We start from the raw sequence: 20,366 nt of genomic DNA, 5'->3' as shown, positions 1-20,366 counted from the left end.
TAGTTATATTATTTCTGAGTGCTTTTCAAATTTCCAACCAATTTCAGTAATTAGTTAATTTATGAAATTTAGGTGAATAAAATATTTTGGGACAAAAAAAAGTGACACTACAAACGACTACTGCTTTTCTACTTAGCGAAAACGATGGGGCCCTTCCACAATGGCAAACGCTGTGGATCTGCTCGGTTCCACCAACCTGGTTTCCAAGAAGAATCCATCAATGTCCAAACCATTCATGTTCTACCAGTTGTTTGCCATGATATCAGCCATCCTTGCTCCGGCCACCATCTGTCTCATGGTTGCAGGTAACTGTTGTTATGTCCTCTGGACTTAACAAACGCTATTTACTATTTAGAAGTTATTAGAGTGGACATGTTCAACACTTGTACTCCATTAACATTTAAAAAGCTTGTGGACATACCTTAAAAATATATTGTTTCTTCTGTACCCAGGGAGTCTGTCCTTCCTTTTGGACATACCTGCTGCTGGTGCTCTGGTCTTAGCTGTGATACCTCCTGCCATTTACTTGGGTCTTTGCTTTAAGCTGAAGGCAGACACTCAGATCACTATTGCAGCAGTGTTGAGTGTCATTTATGCATTCCTTATGATTGCGGTGACAATGTCCATTATTGGTAAGTGCACAATTTTATCTAAAACAAATATTTGGGTGTTGTTGTTTTAACTCTAAACATTGGTATTCTTTGTTTTCTGCCAGCCTCAATAATGAAGGAACAGACCATTCTGACACCCAGCAGCATTTTCATTGTGGCCATGTCAATCATTTACATCGTCACTGCACTGCTGCATCCTCAAGAACTTCCTTTAGTATTTTATGGCTTACTCTACATCATCTGCATCCCAAGTGCCTACCTCCTGCTCACCATCTACTCCATGGTCAACATGAACAGTGTCTCATGGGGAACCAGAGAAACAAAACCTGCTGCAGAGGCTGGAACAACTGGAGCCAACATCCAGCAAACTAAAACACAAAAAGGTAGATTGGTACCACTCTGAAGGACTAAATGACTCGAGCTGATCTTTCTGCAAAATAAACTGAAACTTAGTTTTACCTTTACAGCAAAAAACACCTTCAAACGACTCTGCTCCTGGAAGAAATTTGAAAAATCCAACCACCGAGAAGAAGACAACCAGCTCGGCGTGAGACAGGAGATCCCAGATCCTATACAGCTTGGACCTCAACCCCAGAACAGTATTGTGGATGATTATCCCCAAGACAAAGAGTAGGTTTTAAAGATATGAAAAACAAGTAAACTGCAAAGTAGTAAAGCAATGGCTGACACCAATAATTTTTCTTTTTCAGTTTTCCTTTTAGGCCAGAGGAGACCATTTTTGACTCTCCAGTTCAATGTAAGTGCAAGAAAATTGTTGCTTTTACAGTGCTTTAACACTACAGTACTGCATTTTCATACATTAGTAGAATATTATTTTTTCAAATACTTTTCTGTCCTGTCTTGTTGCTTAGGTTGGAAAGCAGAAGTGGAGAGTTTTTCCAGTGACATTCAGCTGCAGGTGGATTCTCTTGATGAGGTGATGTCCTTTAGCTTAATAGAGTCTTCACTCTTGTAAATACTTACAGCCATTTATTGAATTCTTTGTTTTACTCTCTATATGATAAATAGCACCATTGCTCACCACTCGTTATTCACATATCTCAACAGTTGAAGGTGATTTACTTGGTTTTAAAGAATCGTTTAATCTGGTGATTCTAATTAGAATTTGACTGGTTAATCCACCAGTAAACTGTATGTAATACTTATGAGATTGTATTCACTGAATGGCACCATGCTGAAACCTGTCAGCTAAATATCAACAATGCCATGCTTCATTTGTTGTTGCAGGATGAGGACCAGTTTTGGAAGGAACTTATTGAAAAGTACCTGGAACCTCTGCAAAATGACAAAGAAAAACAGGAAAAGACTAAAAATGAGCTGCAAGATCTTAGAAACAAGGTAAGTAAAGAGGACTGGAATGTAATGTGTTTGAGATATGCTTGAAAAAATATATATATGTTAGGCTAACCTTTGCACTTCTTTCCTCACACAGATCAATTTTTCATTCTTCTTCTTGAATGCCCTGTGGCTGGTGGCAGCCTTCGTATTTCAAGTCTTCAAGGTCTTTGAAATTCAGATTGATGTTGTTGACTTGAACCTCAACAAAACTGGTGGAAAATTCCAAATTGAGCCAATGAGCCTCATGTTCATCCTGGGCTTTGCTATTTCAGTTTTGCTTCAGTTTATAGGGATGTTGTGCCACAGGTGAATATTGATCAGATTACGCTTTTATCAAATATATTTCCATAGCTATACTCAATTAAAAAGAATCATGTAATATTTTTTTTTTCTCCTGCACTTTTAGAGTCTTCACCATCATTCATTATGTGGCATTTTTAGAAACGGAGCCAAAACAACAAAAATCCACTGCAATAAAACAGGTATTGTTTCTGTTTCTTACTCAAACTAAACCTAAATATTGCTCACACTTCTGCTATGCTGTAACACCACAGATACTCCAACTGCCAATTCATATTTTTTCGACAATTGTGCAAAAATTACCTTCTCTAGCTCCAAAAGCTTTGCTCAAGTAGATCATGACAAAGCATTCATAAGTAGAAATGAATGTTGCTTCATTTAAAGGATAGTACTAAATTACATTAGAATCAACAAAGTGAGTAAGACCAGATTCTTCACATAATTCTTAAATATTCCCAGTACAACAGTTTTCCATACTTTCTGTTGATAAATTAGTTACTTGGTGGCTGTGCTCAAAGCGTTGCAGCATTTTTATCCACTAATGTCCTTTTGATCTCCTTCCAGCATGACTCCATGTCCAATGCAGATTCAAGCTCAGGCCTTTCTTCCATTACTGACCTGAGCAACATCACAAAGGATGAATCTGAGCTTGAGTTAAGTGACGGGTGGGACAGCGGTAACGACTCTCCAGAGTTGGACTTTGAGCTCGGAACTGAGGAGGTTTAAGTTTTAAACAAGATTGTTTTTTAACACTTTTGGCACTTTGATGTATTTCATGTTTGATCATTTGAAATGATGCAGCAAAGTGTGACCATCAAGTTGACCTCCATATAAAGTATTTTATTTAATGTTGTGATTTCTTAACTATTTATGGCTTCTAAAATATAGTTCATGTAACAGTGTTTTTTTTTTTATGTTGTTCCAAATGTTACTGTGTAATGTGCAGACTGAGCCTGGAAATCAGTGGTTATTTATTTTTAATCAGCTCAATCAATTAATTAAAGATTATTGACATTGTTATTAATGTTTATTTCATTCTTTTTATCTGCCATTTTCATTGACGCTGTAATTTCAGTTTATTACAGTTTATAGAAGGTAAAAACTGAAGGATGAATTGATTTTAATGTAAATTAATTAAGGTGTTGCTGCTGTTGTAAGTTAATCAAGAAAGTTTTTCCTCAGAATTTTGCTGAGATCACTACTTGCAAACAAACAGGTATTACCTTGAAGATTGTTTTGTTAAAGTGCAAATACTAAATTATTTTAGATGTTTTTACGTTGCTTTGTGTGACCAGGAAATCATACACATTGTTTACAATATTTATTTCCTATTGTCATTTCAGTGTCTTCTTTTTTTTCAAACTGTTGAAATATGTAAATAAAAAAAATTAAAAAGTATTTATGCACTCTTGCATATGTTTTATTTGACAAGAAAACAAACCATAACCGCAAGACATGACATGAATATAAAGACAAAAACTACAGAAAAAACTGGTTGACAAAGGTTGGGGGTTTATTTGAAGGGATCTAAGGGGGCATACTGATCTTATTTTTATTGGAAATATGGTAGTTATTACTACCTGTGGATGAATTAGTTCAGTAATTTTAAATGTTAATTATTTTTAACATTTGAAATCCTCAGGATTTGCGCTGCACGCTTGAGAAACAAAAAGATTTTATCAACTTCCAATATGCAATTTGGCCACTAGATGTCAGGCTAGGCTGGATTACATCGTTTAGAAGAGTGGCGCCCGAGTCCAGTCCAGATCTGCCACCATGCGAATTTCAGATGCGTTTCTTCTCCAACACACCTGGATCAGATGAATGGCTCGTCAGCAGGTGTGAGCTACTGCTGGTGAGAGAAGTCTGCCTTTTGACTCAGGCGTGTTGAATCGGGGTTGCATGTAAAAGTTGCAGCGAGGGCAACAGCTCTCGAGGACTGGAACTGGGCACCTCTGCTTTAGAACAATTGTTCTTTAAGATTTCTTTTTGGGGTAAATAGTTAATTTTCTTAGTGTCCAACAAGAAAAGTACAGTAATGGAGAGGATAAAAAAAGGAAAAGACAAAAGATTAGAAACCAAACAAAGATGCAAAGGTGGCAGAGACAAGGAGAAAAGTAGCACAGGCGAGTAATCCTATATCCTAGAGTTATTTCCTGCCACCTTCTCCTCTGAAAGTATTCCTCTAATTCAGAAAGAGATTCCACTGAGAAATGTGACACAGTTTCAGGAAGCATGATCAGTTATATTTTCCAATTTTTGGTATGGTGATAGTTCTGTGGCACATTTTTTTATAGCTGAGGTCAAAGACCAACAAAGATTTTTATTATTCAATTATTCAAGGACTTTATTTAAAAATTCTCACATCTCAGATGGCATGAAAAGAAACAAGAAGCAAGTAAACTCTTATTTTTATTTAAATACCTGTGACACTTTAGAAAAGTGCACATATTTAAAAGGTGGCTAATAAACTGTTCCTATTAGAATATACAAAAAAAAGTCAGTGGGAGGAGTTTCTAAATCTGGGTTAGACAGCTACAGAGGAAACATCTTCCTGAGGAAATTTTTCTCTGACATGGCTGTAATTATAACATCATAGATTTTGGCATTCTTTCCTCCACACCTGTTTTGGTTTTTGGCTTGATAAGCTAAAACTTACTCAGTTGTTTGAAACAACAATTTGTGACTCTGAAATGACAGACTACATGTGGTTAAACAGAATTATTATTGCAGATATTTTTATTTGATGTACATAAAATTGCTAATTCAGTTGAAAAAAAAGAAGTTTAACTAAACTTGGGCTAAATATTATCTGATCTTAGGCAAGTTTTAAATTCTTACATGTTTACTGGAAATGTGGCTGTAACAGTTTATTATGTCCACACAGCATCCGTCAGAATTTCCAGAGAAATGTTTGAGTTGTATAACTGCAGCATTTGGAACTGAAGTTATATAACTCAAACATTTCTCTGGAAATTCTGATGCATATATGCAAATCAATTAGTACAAAAGCATACGAGGAAGTTTAATTAAATTCTAATTAAGACCTCATTGTTGTTGCATTGTGATGCCTGGACCGAAACTTTGTCTTCATGGGATCATTAAATTTTTTTTTCTTTTTTCTGGCTGTGATTTGCAGATTTATGACCTGATTTATGACCTGATCCAGCACATGCGTGTGAACTTCTTGGCAACAACAAAACTCCTGGCAGCAGCATCTTCCTAGTCTTTTCCCACAGCAGCTGCTGTTTGTGTATTTTCATTCCAGATGAAAATAAGTATTAATCTTGTTTTCGTCAGCTCTTACAGAAAATAATCTCATTGAGTCATAGATTCCCCAAGATTTTCTAATTGTGTCGACAAAGTGGTTTCCCCTCCTCTACTCTGAGAGAAGACAGCATTTGGAACTGCAGTTCTGCACGCCTGCTAGATGCTTCGATCTCAGCAGAAAGTGAACCACAGCCTGAAGTGGCTGCCTGCCACGACATTTATAAACATGCTGAATGTTGTCTGTTATTGCAGCTACTAGTGCTAAATCTCTGCCATTGCCAAGGCTGTAACCACAGTTAGTTTGTGTCATCACCCATATGCACAGTGTTTTTATCATTTAAAAGTACACATGGGACTTAAAGGTATTGCTACGTAGTGCTACAATTTAAAATTTTCTTTGCTGGTTAACAGAGCTGCAAAATCATCGCTCCTGTTTTTAGTTTGCCATTTTGAGTCTGTAAGTGTATTTTTACTTCCATTATGGTAGTCTTTCACTCCATTCAGTTAATCACATTGAGGTGCGTTCACACATCCATCCATTTTCTTTACACCCTTGTCCCTCAGTGGGGTCAGGAGGGGTGCTGGTGCCTCTCCAGCTAAGGGGCGGGGTCACACTGGACAGGTCGCCAGTCTGTCGCAGGGCAACACAGAGACAAACAGGAAAAACAACCATGCAGTCCAAAAACATGACAGTCATGTTTTTGGAGTTCTCGGAGAAAACCCACACATGCAAAGGGAGAACATGCAAACTCCATTCCCAGGCTGGGAATTGAACCCAGAAGCTGCTTGCTGCAAGGCAACAGCTCTACCAACAGCGCCACAGTGCAGCCTGCATCCACACATTACAATTTTTATTTTATCTTTTATTTGATCTTATGAACTGGTTCTCTGAACACACACCAGTTTTATTAATTAGTTTTAAGATAATCTGATTAACTTAAAACTAATTAACTCCTTCAAACCTCGGTTCTTATACATATGCACAATGAATTGTGAATATTTCTTTATTGGTTTTAGATTCTCTTTTATTCCTTTTTACACTTTTTGTAGTTTATTATTTGCATATGTACTTATTAGTTTTGTTAATTTAAGAGTTTTAACTCAAAGTATTTTACACTTACATAATTTTACCTTGAATAGATGTGGGTTTTATGTGCTACAAGTTCTTTCCTCCATCTGTGTTTTAATGCCACACCTCACCAGGCAGGTATTCACAGACCATAGATGACAGGGACAGAAAGCTGTTTACCTAATTATTTTTAATAACCAGGTGGCACCGATATGGTAATTTTTAATAAAATTGCTATGTTAATTGTGTTTGGGACTTAATAGTGCCATTAGTCCAATTAAGCTTATTGTTGTACAACTTCTGGGAAAGATCTGGGAAGAATGCTGAATATTTGAGTTCTTGAGAAGAACCCAAGGTGTCCTCAGTGACCTGATAGTCTGTTGTTGTTGTCCAGTGGTTTGGTCCCCACAACTCAATGTCTTACGTCTTTTAGGCACTGAAAATATGCTTTAGCACAATCAACTTTAATTGATGGCTGAATAACAGGCTTCTGCGGTATTTCAAATATATGACGCAAATGTGAGAAACCTCCTTCGGAATCTAAAAGCCCTTCCAGTTAGACACAGTTTTAGCTACTGAAGTATTAAAGGGGTATTAAATATTTTTTTGAGCTTTACAAAGCTCAAAAAAGCTTTGTAAAGCTTTTTTACAAAGCTTTACCCTCATGGCATTATTCATGAGGGAATAATGCCATTCCCTCATGAAAGTCCTACCTGAAGTGGGATATTACTTGTTTTATTGGTTTTAGAATCATAATGGTTTTAGAATCATAATGTGACAATCCATGTTTTTGTGTATTTATTGTGTATTTATTTCTTGGTTTTTTCTCTCCTTGTTCCCCGTGAGTCTCTGTGATGTCCTGTCCTCCCTGTTGATTGATCCCAGCTGTGTCTAGTTTTCCTGATTACCCTCCCTGTGTATTTAAGTCCACCTGTGTCCTTTGTCTCTTGTGGGGTCCTCGTCTAATGTCAGTTCTTGTCGCATGTCTAAGCTCTCCAGTTGAACTGCTAAGTCCTGGTTAGCGTTAGCTCTTGTTTTCAGTCTTCTGTGTTTCAGTTGCTACAGGTAATTAGCTGTGTACTAAACTCTCTGCTGTGCCGCCTGTATTGGACTGTTTGAGCTTTCATTAAATTCATCATTTTCTTCACAGCCTGGGTCTCAGCGTTTGATCTCACCACCTCCAAACCACCACATCATGACACATAATTGTTAATTTTTACACTTTTTGTAATGCATTATTTTCATTTGCACCTATTGGTTTTGTTGAATTAGTCCAGTAGGAATTCTTACTTGAAGTTCAAGTATTTTGTAAATACATTCTCTTATTTTGAAGACGTGTGTTTTCTATGAGTTTGTAGGGCTTGCTACAAGCTCTTTCCTCCATCTGTTTAACGCCACACCTCACCAGGCAGGTATTCATAGAATCATAATTGGCAGAGGGAGAAAGCAGTTTGGTTAATTATCCTTAATAACCAGTTGGTTTCCAACTTGGTGCTTGTCTTTGGCACTTATTCAAAGTCAGACTACACCTATTGCTGAAAACTTCAAGTCTGAGAAGAATGCTGAATATCTGAGTATCTAGAAAGAATTGAAAGAGGCACGCAGCATCAGTGTGATGGTTCCTTTTGGTCAGCAGCGGTTGACCAAAGTGCTTCACAAGTTACACAAACCAATATAGCATAACACAAAGATTAAAACAATAAAAATGAAAACGGAGATCTTAAACAGCAAACAGGAAACAAATCCAGTGTTTCCCAGTCCTGATCTCTGTAACACACTGCTCTAAATATTTTAGGTGTGTTCCTGCTTTGAAGATTGCCGAGTATTTGAAGTCCTGGTTTAACCTAAGGAGTGGATTACTGCTCCTGTGTGTCACCTGATGGTCCCTCGTTGTCAGTGTTAATGTCACATTTAAATGCTGTTGTACATTTAAACAATAGCAGCTGAACAATCTGCTTCACGATCTACACCAACCATCGTAGCATAGAGATTGACACACACACACACACACACACACCCCACACACACACACACACACACACACACACACACAGAATCACAGCAATATTAAACAGAAAACAAGTCCAGTTATGTGGACTGGATTAGTGATATTCCAGTCCACATAACTGAGGCTCCTCCAGTCGTTGCTCTTGAAAGTCATATTTGGTATATCATCCCAAAGTGTTACTTTTCCATAGAAAATTTTTTTTGCAGTGACTTGCAGTGAATCACTTACAAGTACGGTTACCTAACTTCTTGGTGCTTCATTGGATGATACATCAGCATGAAGCACATAATCAAGAGGTTGAAGGAAAAGGAAACATGCCTTTTAAAAGGGTTTATAAAAAAGACTTGAAACCTTCTGAGTTATTCAACAATCCAGAATCAATATTTTAAAGAAATACCTTTCTCTCCAGCCACAGTTGCAAGCTCCTGAGGTATGTCCTCCAGCAGGTCTGTACATGCATCCATCCATTGTCTACCTGCTTTTCCTGTAGGATCGCAGGATAGCCTCACTCTTTCAAAGCACTTTGAATTGCCTTGATGCTGAAAATGTGCTATATAAATAAAATTACTTTACCTTACCTTACTCCACTGGTCATTCCAATCAGCAGTTTGCAGAGAAAAATCAACTTAATGGTCATGTTTGTAGATTATTGGAGGAAACAAGAGTAAACAAGGCAAACTCCATACAGAGAGACCCCAGGTCAGAACCTTTGTATTGCAAGGCTACCACTGTTCCACTGTGCAGCCTGCTTTGCACATCTACCCAGTGAAATGAATGCCATTTCTAAATAAACCAGCTCAGTTACACTGGATAAAAAACATCTGTGGACATCAATTTTCAAGTCTAGCCACGCATTCTCATTATGTTTTAAGTCTTGACTGATTGCAGCCTGGGAGTGTTTAAAGATGCCCTGCTTGAATTTAATCTCCACCTCAGTCTCAAGTTTTTTTGCAGCCTGTAACAGTTTTTTTTGTGTTCCCCCATGATTGCCCTTTGTGTAGTTTATTTCAATCTCCCATTGTCTCTGAATCCCCTCGGTATGATGCAGCAAGCAGCCCGTTTCACTGTGGGAGTGTCATGCTCAGGGTGATAATTAGTGTGTTTTGTTGTGTTTTATTATGGTCACACCTTTGCTTTAATCTCCAAACACGACGTCTTTTTGGCTTTTTAAATAATTACTTTCTTCTTTCTTCCATAAACGCCACATTTGTAAAGCGTTGCTCTTGAAAAGTTGTCAGTCATTGCAGCTCATTCTGACCTTCTTCACTGCTTCTCTGCTTGATGCTCTTCTTGTCCGTCCAGTCAGCTTAGATGGAGATTCACAGATTGGTGAGTTTACAATTGTGCCATACTCTTTTTATGTTTGGATGATGTATTGAACAAACCTCTGTGAGCTATCCTAAGCTTTGCATATTGCTTTTTAACTTAACTCTATTCTAAATGTCTTCACAACTTTCTCCCTGACTTGTCTGCTGTTCTCCTTGGTCTTCATGATGCTGTTTGTTTTCTAATGTTCTCTAACAAACCTCTGAAGCCTTTAAGCAAATCTGGATTTGTAGTAAATGTGGCTAAAAGTGAACAAGTTTAAGTGCAGTAAAACATTTGCAAGGCTTTCAGAATTTCTGGAGAACAAATATAAGTAATTTCTCTTATTATGGATGATATAATATTGAATTATCAGGCAAAAAATAGATTAAAGCAGTGGTATCAAACTCCAGTCACAATGGTCAAAGTTCTGCAACTTTTATGTGTCCCTTGTCCTACATGCTTGGATTACAGTACGATGAAACTGCCTCACCAGAGACAGTCAGCTCCACAAAGCTCTGTCATGCTGCCCTGCATAAGGACAGCAGGCATGCTGAAGCAGAGAAAAATCTAAAAGTTGCAGGACACTGGAACTGGAATTTGAAATTACTGGATTAAAACATCCTTAAGCAGATTCTGAGCAAATAGAACATCAGACATTTTTCTTCTAAATAAAAAAGAGCACGTTTAGGAATATGCTGTAAGTAAACATGTGAATTTAGATAAATTCAGCGTATCAGCCGGTTTTAAGGAAGTTTCCCTAAATGTGAAATTTGATTTCCGTTAAGGCACAGCCTGCACTCCTCGCTGCTTCAAACTGACCTGACAGGATTCATTGATGCCATGTTATGAGTTCAGGTTTTGAACTCATCACCTGACTTGTGAACTGGAGTTTGAAACCACTGGGTTAAAGCATCCTTAAGCAGATTCTGAGCAAATAGAACATCGGACATTTTTTTTTCTAAATAAAAAAGAGCACTTTTTGGAATATGCTTTTACATGTGAATTAGATCAATTCAGCCGGTTAGAAGGAAGTTTGCCTAAACATGAAATCTGTATTCTGCACAGGCTGCACAGGCTGCACTCTTCGCCACTTCGAACTGACCTGAAAGGATTACCTGATGCCATATTATGAGTTCAGGTTCTCATGAAACATATGATACATGGCAAGTGACTGAACTTTTGCATGATCTCATTATCATTGCAAATTGAGTTTTATCTGCCATCCTTTATCAATCAATCAATCAATCAAATTTTATTTGTATAGCACATTTCAGCAGCAAGACATTTCAAGGTGCTTTACATAATTAAAAAAAAATAAAAACAGCATGTGACATTGAATAAACAGTAAGAAAGAGAAAGAGATTTTGAAAAAAAAGAAAAAGATTAAAAAAAAGATAAAAGCATAGTTTTGTTACAGAATTAAGCGCCTGTCGTCCCCGGACTCCGCCGTCCGTTTAACACGGGTATTATCCGGGTTCCGTTGCCTAACAGGACAAGGTCTCAAACCTTGCAGCACCAGGTTCCGTAGAAAGAGGAATAAAAGAAATTAATAAATAGATAAAAAGTAAAGATAAAAACATTAAAAACATCAAAGACATCAAAAACCCACACTCTAATTCTAATTTAGCTATAAGCAACTCTAAACAGGTGGGTTTTAAGTTGAGATTTAAAGGCACCCAGTGTTTCAGCTGTTTTACAGTTTTCTGGAAGTTTGTTCCAAATTTGTGGTGCATAGAAACTGAATGCTGCTTCTCCTCGTTTGGTTCTGGTTCTGGGGATGCAGAGCAGACCAGAACCAGAAGATCTGAGGGGTCTAGACAGTTGGTACAGCAATAACAGATCTTTAATGTATCGTGGTGCTAAACCGTTCAGTGATTTATAAACTAACAACAGTATTTATTCTTTGAGCTACAGGGAGCCAGTGAAGGGACTTTAAAACTGGTGTTATGTGCTCCATCTTCCTGGTTTTAGTGAGAATGCGAGCAGCAGCTTCTGGATCAGATGCAGCTGTTTGATTGATTTATTAGTCAGACCTGTGAAGACGCTGTTGCAGTAATCAAGATGTTCTTCAGGTGATAGAAGGCCAACTTTGTGACTGTCTTAATGTGGCTCTGAAGGTTCAGGTCAGAGGTCATCACTACTCTCAGGTTTCTGCCTGATCGCTGGTTTTCAGTTGTAATAACTGAAGCTGTGCATTGATTCTAGTTCGCTCCTCTTTAAGTCCAAAGATAATAACTTCAGTTTTGTTTCTGTTCAGCTGGAGAAAGTTTTGGCACATCCACACATTTATCTGTTCTAAGCATCTAAGGAGAGTCATGCTGAGGCAAACCTTTTGATCCATTCCATCCGTAAATTTGAGAAACTGGTCCGGAAGACATTTCTTCAAAGGTATCTTGTGAGTGAGTGTAGGAGCAGAGAGGGAAGGGGGAAGAAGGAGGGAGGGGGGAAGGAGAAGGAAAGGGGTAAGGAGGAGGGAGTGAGGAATGAGGAGGGGAACCAGTCGCTCTGTCCCCAGTCGATGTTTTATCAGTTTGTTTTGGGACACTTTGCTTCTGATAAGCGGAGGGTTCCATCCTAGTCAGACATCCTTGAGCCTGTTCTTCTGAAGCGATGGTCACATTGTTGTTCTTGTTGATAAAATGAAAAATGTTTGCAGTGAGCAGCCTTATTCCATGTTTGTTAAGATTGCGTCCTCCTCTTCCAAAGAGGTGAAAGCGCTGCCAGTAGATCCAGAGGTTATCGATGAAGGTCACTGAGCCGGCAGAGCAGGTTTTAATCAGCCATTTGTTTATCATGTCCAGTCTGGAATGTTTTTTGTCTCCCCATTGAGGCAATGGAAATGGGCCACTGAGAAATAATTTCAATTTTAATTTTCCCATAGTGTCCAGAAGAATATTAAAGTCCTTTTTCAGAATGTCTGATTTTTGCTTTGCCAGATCGTTGGCTCCAACATGCACAACTAAAGTCTCAATGTTTGGCTGATCAGTGGTTAGAGAGAGCACTTTGCGAGTCAAATCAGATACAGTGTCACCAAGAATAGAAACCACTTTCGTTTTCTTGGGATTGCAAACATGACTGATTCCATTTACTACCTCATCTCCAACAATAAGCACTCTTTGCATACCTTTCATTTTCCTTTAGACTGGAAACAGATGTTGAATCTAAAAGAACTCAGAGAACCTAGATGTTGTTTTTCCCATCAGGGATTTGGTTCTGTATGAGTTCTATTTAAAAGATTAAATATGGTAACACTTTATTTGAAAGGGGGTGAATAAGACTGTCATGACACTGTCATAAACATGAATAAGCCTTCATGAATATTTATGACTGTTGTCATAAAGCGTCATTCGGTAAATTATGACACTTTTAATACAAAGTTGACATTATTCAAAATGTCTTTGTTATAACAACTTGACATTAACCAAGAAATCATTACTGATATAAATTTGTTATAAAAGTATTACTGATTTCACTTTAAAAATTAGGTAACTTTATGTTATTAAAGGTAAAGTTTAAACATTAATGATTTCTTGGTTAATGTCAAGTTGTCATAACAAAGACATTTTGATTAATGTCAACTTTGTATTAAAAGTGTCATAATTTACCGAATGACGCTTTATGACAACAGTCATAAATATTTATGAAGGCTTATTGATGTTCATGACAGGTGTTATGTCATGTTTATGACAGTGTTATGACAGTCGTATTCAACCCCCTTCAAATAAAGTGTTACCTTAAATATTATTTTTAGCAAATAGTAACTTGTCGAATTAAGAATAATGTAATCAAATAAATGTACATGCAGTGGTATATTTTAGAAAAGCTTTTTTTAAAGCCTAGATTTGCTGTTCAGTCTGAAAAATTTGAGGTTAGTTTTTAACATTTTAAATACATTTTTTGAAATATTAACTGACTAAAAATGATGGGTGACTTTAAATAAGTGTTTATGTTTGAGGCAGTTCTGGATGTCTGGTTCAATAATATGCTCTGGCATTCCTGGAGAAGGAAAATCAGTAGCTTAGAATGATCTTCAGTCTAAATGAGAACTTCCCAAAATCAATTAAGTTTATTTGTATAGCACATGTCAGCAGCAAGGCGGTTCAAGGTGCTTCACATAATAAAAACACAAAATTACAAAGTTGCAAAGAAACACCATACTGTCAACAATTGAACAAATATTACATTTTGATGAGTGCCATCACCAAAACCAAATATGTTGGTCAATGTTTAATTTATTTTGGCTCAAAAGCAATTCTAAACATGAGGGTTTTTAGTTATTTAAAGAAAAGGAAGTGAAGAAGGATATCATTTTGATTGGAAAATCAAAACCTGCCATTAATGTGCCGATTTCTTTCCTCTTATGTCATGTGTCATTTATTTTAATGGGCGGTCGACGCCTAAAATCCACACAGAAGCTGAATTGTAATAGATTTTTGTGAAGGCGTGGTGCTTCTTCAGAAGCTGCTGCTCCTCCTCATTATGACAACGCAGTTTAGTATTTCTGTGAAAACACATTTACTCGTGACAATTACAGAGACTTATTTATTTTGTCTTATCTTCTTTTCCAATTAAAAGAGAACGCCTGGAGAAAGAATGTCAATGAATCACTGTTGCAGTGAAATTAAGTCCAGAAAAATGTTTCTGCCTGGTTTATTTACTCTCATTCTATAAAGCTATTCTGCATTCTACAGGGTCATCTCCGTAGCTGCTGCTGTAGCATAAGGACAAACTGACCCCCTTTCTCACTTAATTCTTATACTACTCTCCAATTTGCATTATTTGCTGCTATTTCAGCTGCTAACTTTGTTTTCTCAATTATTTATCTCTCTAAAGAAGCTACACCTGATCTGGCATTCTGTTTGCCTTTGATACGTTCCTGTTGGAGGGGATCAAGTGAGATAATGCTGCTAAGAACTAAATTTCCTCCCTCTCCTATCAACTTTTTATTTTTCTTTGACTCAGAGAGTGCCCCTAAGATGGAACATTTCTTCTGTTCCTTTCTTGTGGACCTGCTCTGTTTTCTCAATCTCCCAGTCGCATGGCAGATGGTCCATCTGAGACATGATCTGCTGGAGGTCTCTTTTAGTGATGTAGTCAAGACCACCTAACCCTAGACCAAGTCAAGACCAAGACCAGAGTGTATCAAGACCGAGACAAGACCAAAACTTTTAGGGTCTGAGACCAAGTTGAGACCAAGACCGTGGAAGTTGAGACCGAGTCAAAACCAATACCAGCACCCTGTGCTACATGATCCAATGAAATGTGAAATATGATCAAAATTGCTTCTTACATTATCTGAAAGATTCACATTCCCATAAAAACACCTAAATTGAAACAATATCATTATCAATTCAAACTCTTCTTCATTCTGCCTTGCTTCCATCTCTTGTCTCATGCCATACCTAAAAAAGATAACGCCCTGGGTGCTTGCTCATATCGCACATGTCAGAAACCACAACTCTCTGCACCATTAACATAGCAATTAACACAATGCCCCAACGGTGAACAATGCTCATCTATGAACACAATGCAAGGCACAACAAGCAAGAAGTAACCAAGCACAAGGCGTGCACCGTGACTCTTCTCACTCTCTGTCCTGTTGCATGAAGCCAGGCTGCAATGTCTGCCACCAAGACAGGTAACGAAAAGAGCAATGAGCATGCTCTGTGTGCTCTTCTGTTCTAGTGTTGTATTTCTTAAATTAAATAAATATCAACATATATAATAAAATAAAATAATAATAGCTACTGAAGTGTACACAGAGCATTGCAAGCATTACAGTGAGGCTCCAGTCCTATCTTTGTAAAGAACCGTTTAGAAGAATCACATCGTTCATGAATGTCACATATTGCAAATTTTGGTCACAGCATTGTCCCATATATGCGACACAACAGTCAACACCTCCGCACAATAATTCAGAGCAGTGACTGACAGCTGTTTTCATAACGAATGCAGTTAGTCCCCACACAGCTAGCTTTGCTAACATCACGTCCACAGAGCTTTTCTTTCTTTGAGCTTCTTTTCTAAGTGAAAAGAAGCTTTCACTTAGAAAAGTAAGTTCTAAGTGAAAATTTAGTACTTACTTTCATGATGAGGGACATAGCGCTGCTGAATTTACATGTCGCCATTGGATTTCTTATGACTTATGAAGTGGGATTCTATTACTGATGATTAGACAGACATCTGCTGCTCAGAAAACACTTGCACATTGGAGTTAAGCATCTACTTTTGCTACATGCTTGTCCAGAAGGAGTGAATCCTGGAAGTCAATGACTTGATACAAACCACTAATGTGCATGTTTCTACTCAAACTGTCAGAAGCAGACTCCTTGAGGGTGGTGTGAGGGCACAATGTCCACATATAGGTTTTGTGCTGACATCCTAACATCGTGCAGGACGATTGGCGTTTGCTAGGGAGAACCTAGCATGAATGAAAGCAGGTTCACACTGAGCACATGTGACAGACGTGACAGAGTCTGGTGACAGAGTGAAGAACATTATGCTGCCTGCAACATCCTCCAGCATGACTGGTTTGGTGGTGAGTCACACATGTTTGGATGGCCGCACAGCCCCCCATGTGATGACCAGAGGTGCCCTGACTGCCATAAAGTACCAGGATGAGATCCTCAGACACATTGTAAGACCATATGCTGGTGCAGTGGGCCCCAGGTTCCTTCTTATTTATGACGATGCTAAGTCTGTTTCAGCAGTTCCTGCATGATGAGGGCATTAATCTTAAGGACTGGCCACTTGTTCCCCAGACCTTAATCCAATTGACATTTGGGACATCATGTTTTTGTCAATCCCCCAACGCCACGTTGCCCCACAGACTGTTCAGCAGCTAACTGCTCTAATTCAGGTCTGTGAAGCGATCCCTCAGGAGAACATCTTCCATCTCATCAGGAGCACACCCAGGCGTTGGTGGCAGATTATTCAGACATGTGGAGGTCTCACACACATGCTGAGCCTCATTTAGAGTTGTTTTAAGTTATATTCACTGATGTTGAATCAGCCTGTTGTGTTTTTTTTCCACTTACATTTTGAGTATGAATCCAGATCTCCATAGAGTAATAATTTTGATTTACATTGATAATTTTTATGTTTTCTTCTCATTCAATTTCACCACCAATGACAATATTTAATTAAATGAGATTATTGTAGTGTTCCCTTTAATTTTGTGAGCATTGTAATTTGAATAATGAACGGAAGCTGATACGCTGTTTGATAACCAGGATTAGTTGTAATTTATGTGTTTTTGAATTGAAAGAATTTTTTTGAAGTGCCTCAAGACAACATTTGTTGTTAATTTTGTCTTGGATTTTTCATCATCATGGAGGGAATTATTCAATACCAAACTGTTTTGATCCAACACCTTCAGGTGCCAGCTACGAAACTGAAGATGAAGAGCAATTCTTTTTTGGCACCTAAGGAAATTAAAACATATATTAAAATTCCAAACTTGTGACAACGAAACGGAAGACAAAAAATAGCAAAGATGATTTGACAGGTTGGTATCGGGGTGTGGACACTTAGCCACGTTATCAGATTGTAAAATATTTTCCTTCAAACAGATTTATTTATTTTTCTGTTGAAGTGTATAGCATATATTTAGCAATATATGAGGGAAAGTTTTTACAATTACTTGGTCTATTTTTCACATATACACTTTTGAGAGCCACAATTTCAGTCGTAGCACAAACATGTGACCCAGTATGGGTGAGATAAATTAGTTGTGGGGTTAATGAAATTATTACTCTATAATGAAACTTTGGGTTTCATGGATATAGACTCTCTTCATATGTTGCATCCTGCCTCCAACACTGGCTTAGGGTTTAGATGTAGAAGATTTTGTCAATGAAAATCATTGCTACAGAAAATTGTATGTTATGGTTTCCTTTCAGAAGTTTTCCTTCTAGAAACACTTCACCAACACTGTCTAATCACAAAAATAAAAACCGATAATGAATGAATGTACATTAACTTAATGCCACCTTACCTGGTAAAACATTATAAAAATATGATCATAGTCACAATTTTAGTATATTACTTTAATGGCAGAAAATTACCACAGTGCTTCCTGAAAACAGTTATTTCCTTGTTCAAATGGAAAAAAATCTATATGTCTCTATTTCTAAAGACAAAAAGACAGATATATCTTGGTTACATTTCTTTACGTTGTGACAAAGGTGCAATTTTCTTAACAGGTTTCATTTAAAATGTCTGTTTCCACATTTTTGGCAATCTTTTCTTAATTCACGTTGCTCATTGTGAATTCACTGACTCGGACTTGCCTAACCTGTTACACATTTTCTAGGCACTTATTGCAGGTGGAGCTTAAGGTAACTCATGACTCATACAGGTGGCTTATAAGGTTGATGATGTAGGAGAAAACACCAGAGCACACAGAGAGCATCCATAAGTGGGAGGTACGATGGAGGAGGAAAACATAGAACTCAAGTAAGTAATTTGTTCATCTGGCTTGTTGTAACCAATGACAACTAACATATTAACAAAGATCTATCTATCTATCTATCTATCTATCTATCTATCTATCTATCTATCTATCTATCTATCTATCTATCTATCTATCTATCTATCTATCTATCTATCTAATCAAACAAAGGCTGTTTGCAAAGGATGATTAAAGTTAATTAAGGAAAATTGCTATTCAAACCAACCTAGCCTCATGAAAAAGTTATTGTCTTCAAATCCTATTTACTATATTGTGCTGTCGTTGTTGCAATAACGCTCATCAAGATTTTTTTTTTTTTTTTTTACTGTGTTTGATGATGTAAAAGCTTGTTTTAGCCACCATCCTTATCATGGTTTAACCTCATGCATCTGTTCCAGGAGGCCATGGGACACGTGTCGGGAAGTTCCTGTAATTGAAGACGAGCACACACCTTGGAAGTTGTTAAAGCTTCTAAAGACCATCGCTTTGTTTGCAGTAGCTCTCATTGTGTTTGGATTGGCAATATGTAGCAAGGTTAGCTTCATTTTACAGATTTAAATTGTACATTTCTAATATTTTTCTGTTGTACATAGAATCCCACTTTTCTTGATTTCATTGTTGAGATACAGTAAATATAAATGTAGTCATTAGCTGCCAGAGAAGGTTGAGATATTACAAACAGATACAACTGTAACTGTTTGGGGCTTGAGCCCACCTCATCCAAAAAGTATAAAGTAGAGGTTCTTTGGTAAAATGTAACACACAACATTTACATTGTTTAGTTTCAAAGTGGCAAATACAAATTCTCAACAGTCAGTTAAGGTACCAGTGTCCTTCAAAGGCTTCTTTTATTTTCCAGGCTTCTTTCCTTCTCCTCATCACTTTGTCCCATGAAGATACAAAGACCCTCCAAGCCGAGCAGAAACCCGTCGCACTGCTGTGTATTGGCTGCTCTCTCATTGCACCCGCTGTTCTGCTGCTGCTGAAAAGCATCTGGAAATCATGTTACAAATCATCAAAGCTGCCAAGAAAATCATCTGCAGCCCTGGTAAGACAAGACAATATTTACAAACTCTAACTTAAGTCTTATGGATCCCAAAGAAACAATTACTGATATATGGCAAATTTCCTTATTTCCTTGTTTCTGTGACATTTTGTTGAATTGAACTTTCTCTTTGTCCCTCAGGTTTTGTTCTTCGAGTTCCTTGTTTCTGTGGGGTTAGCAGTGCTTACCATTGTAGCAATGCCACACCTGGACATTGTGACCAATGTGGCCATCCTGAACGGTGTAGCTGTCCTCTCTGCATTCCTACAAGCAGTCACTCAGTGCACTGTCAAAAAGATGAACATCTTCCTGCTGCCTTCCATCATGGCCTCTGTGGTTATGGTTGTTGGTTACTGTTTGTTCGTGGTCCTGTACATTTTGAAAGACTCTGCCGATGTGAAGACAGCCATCTGGGTGGGTCTTGCTGTTGGTGGGTCAATCTTGGTATCTTTCAACTGGTGGGAGAATTACTTCAGGGTGATCTGTGTGAAGAGAAAATCCAACGTCCTCAAAAATCTGTTTGAAGACTTGAGCAAGTGTCAGAACATGCTGCACATCATGTCCAGCGTACTGAGGATTGTGGTCACTGCCTGTGTGCTTGGTGCCTATGTTCCTCTGGCCAAGCTGGACTGGGACATTGTGACCTCCATTCCAAGCAGGGAAACAAGGATAGTAGCCATCATCATCGGGGTCCAGCTGATCTCCTCTGCACTCTGCCATTGGTTTGCTTTGGCAGCCTGTAAGATGCATGCTGTCCGCCGATGCTTCATCCTGCCTTTGTACCTGGCTTCACTGGCTGTGATGGTGCTGTTCATCGTCCCTGTTATTCTGGATTATCAGGACCACCAGTTAAGCTTGAACACAACTGAAAAGATCAACTTCACAAGTTACTGCGCTGAAGCTGTGAATGTAAGAAATCAAAGTCTGAGTGGTAACCTGTTCCC

General features: G+C 37.9%; 1 protein-coding gene across 1 annotated transcript in view; it reads left to right on the top strand.

The window, feature by feature from the left end:
* chs3 (chitin synthase 3) overlaps window positions 1–20,366 on the top strand; it is a 39,210-nt gene that overhangs the window by 4,173 nt on the left and 14,671 nt on the right. Inside the window, exons 10-14 of the mRNA XM_015028418.1 lie at window positions 137–305; window positions 453–632; window positions 716–994; window positions 1,079–1,241; window positions 1,322–1,368. Of these exons, the coding sequence (XP_014883904.1) occupies window positions 137–305; window positions 453–632; window positions 716–994; window positions 1,079–1,241; window positions 1,322–1,368 (838 nt within the window). The remainder of the gene's footprint in view (window positions 1–136; window positions 306–452; window positions 633–715; window positions 995–1,078; window positions 1,242–1,321; window positions 1,369–20,366) is intronic.

The sequence above is a fragment of the Poecilia latipinna genome, unplaced genomic scaffold, assembly GCF_001443285.1.
Source record: "Poecilia latipinna isolate Pla-1442-1.1 unplaced genomic scaffold, P_latipinna-1.0 Scaffold124, whole genome shotgun sequence".
Lineage (NCBI taxonomy): Eukaryota > Metazoa > Chordata > Actinopteri > Cyprinodontiformes > Poeciliidae > Poecilia > Poecilia latipinna.
This window is presented reverse-complemented; position numbering and strand designations above follow the sequence as displayed.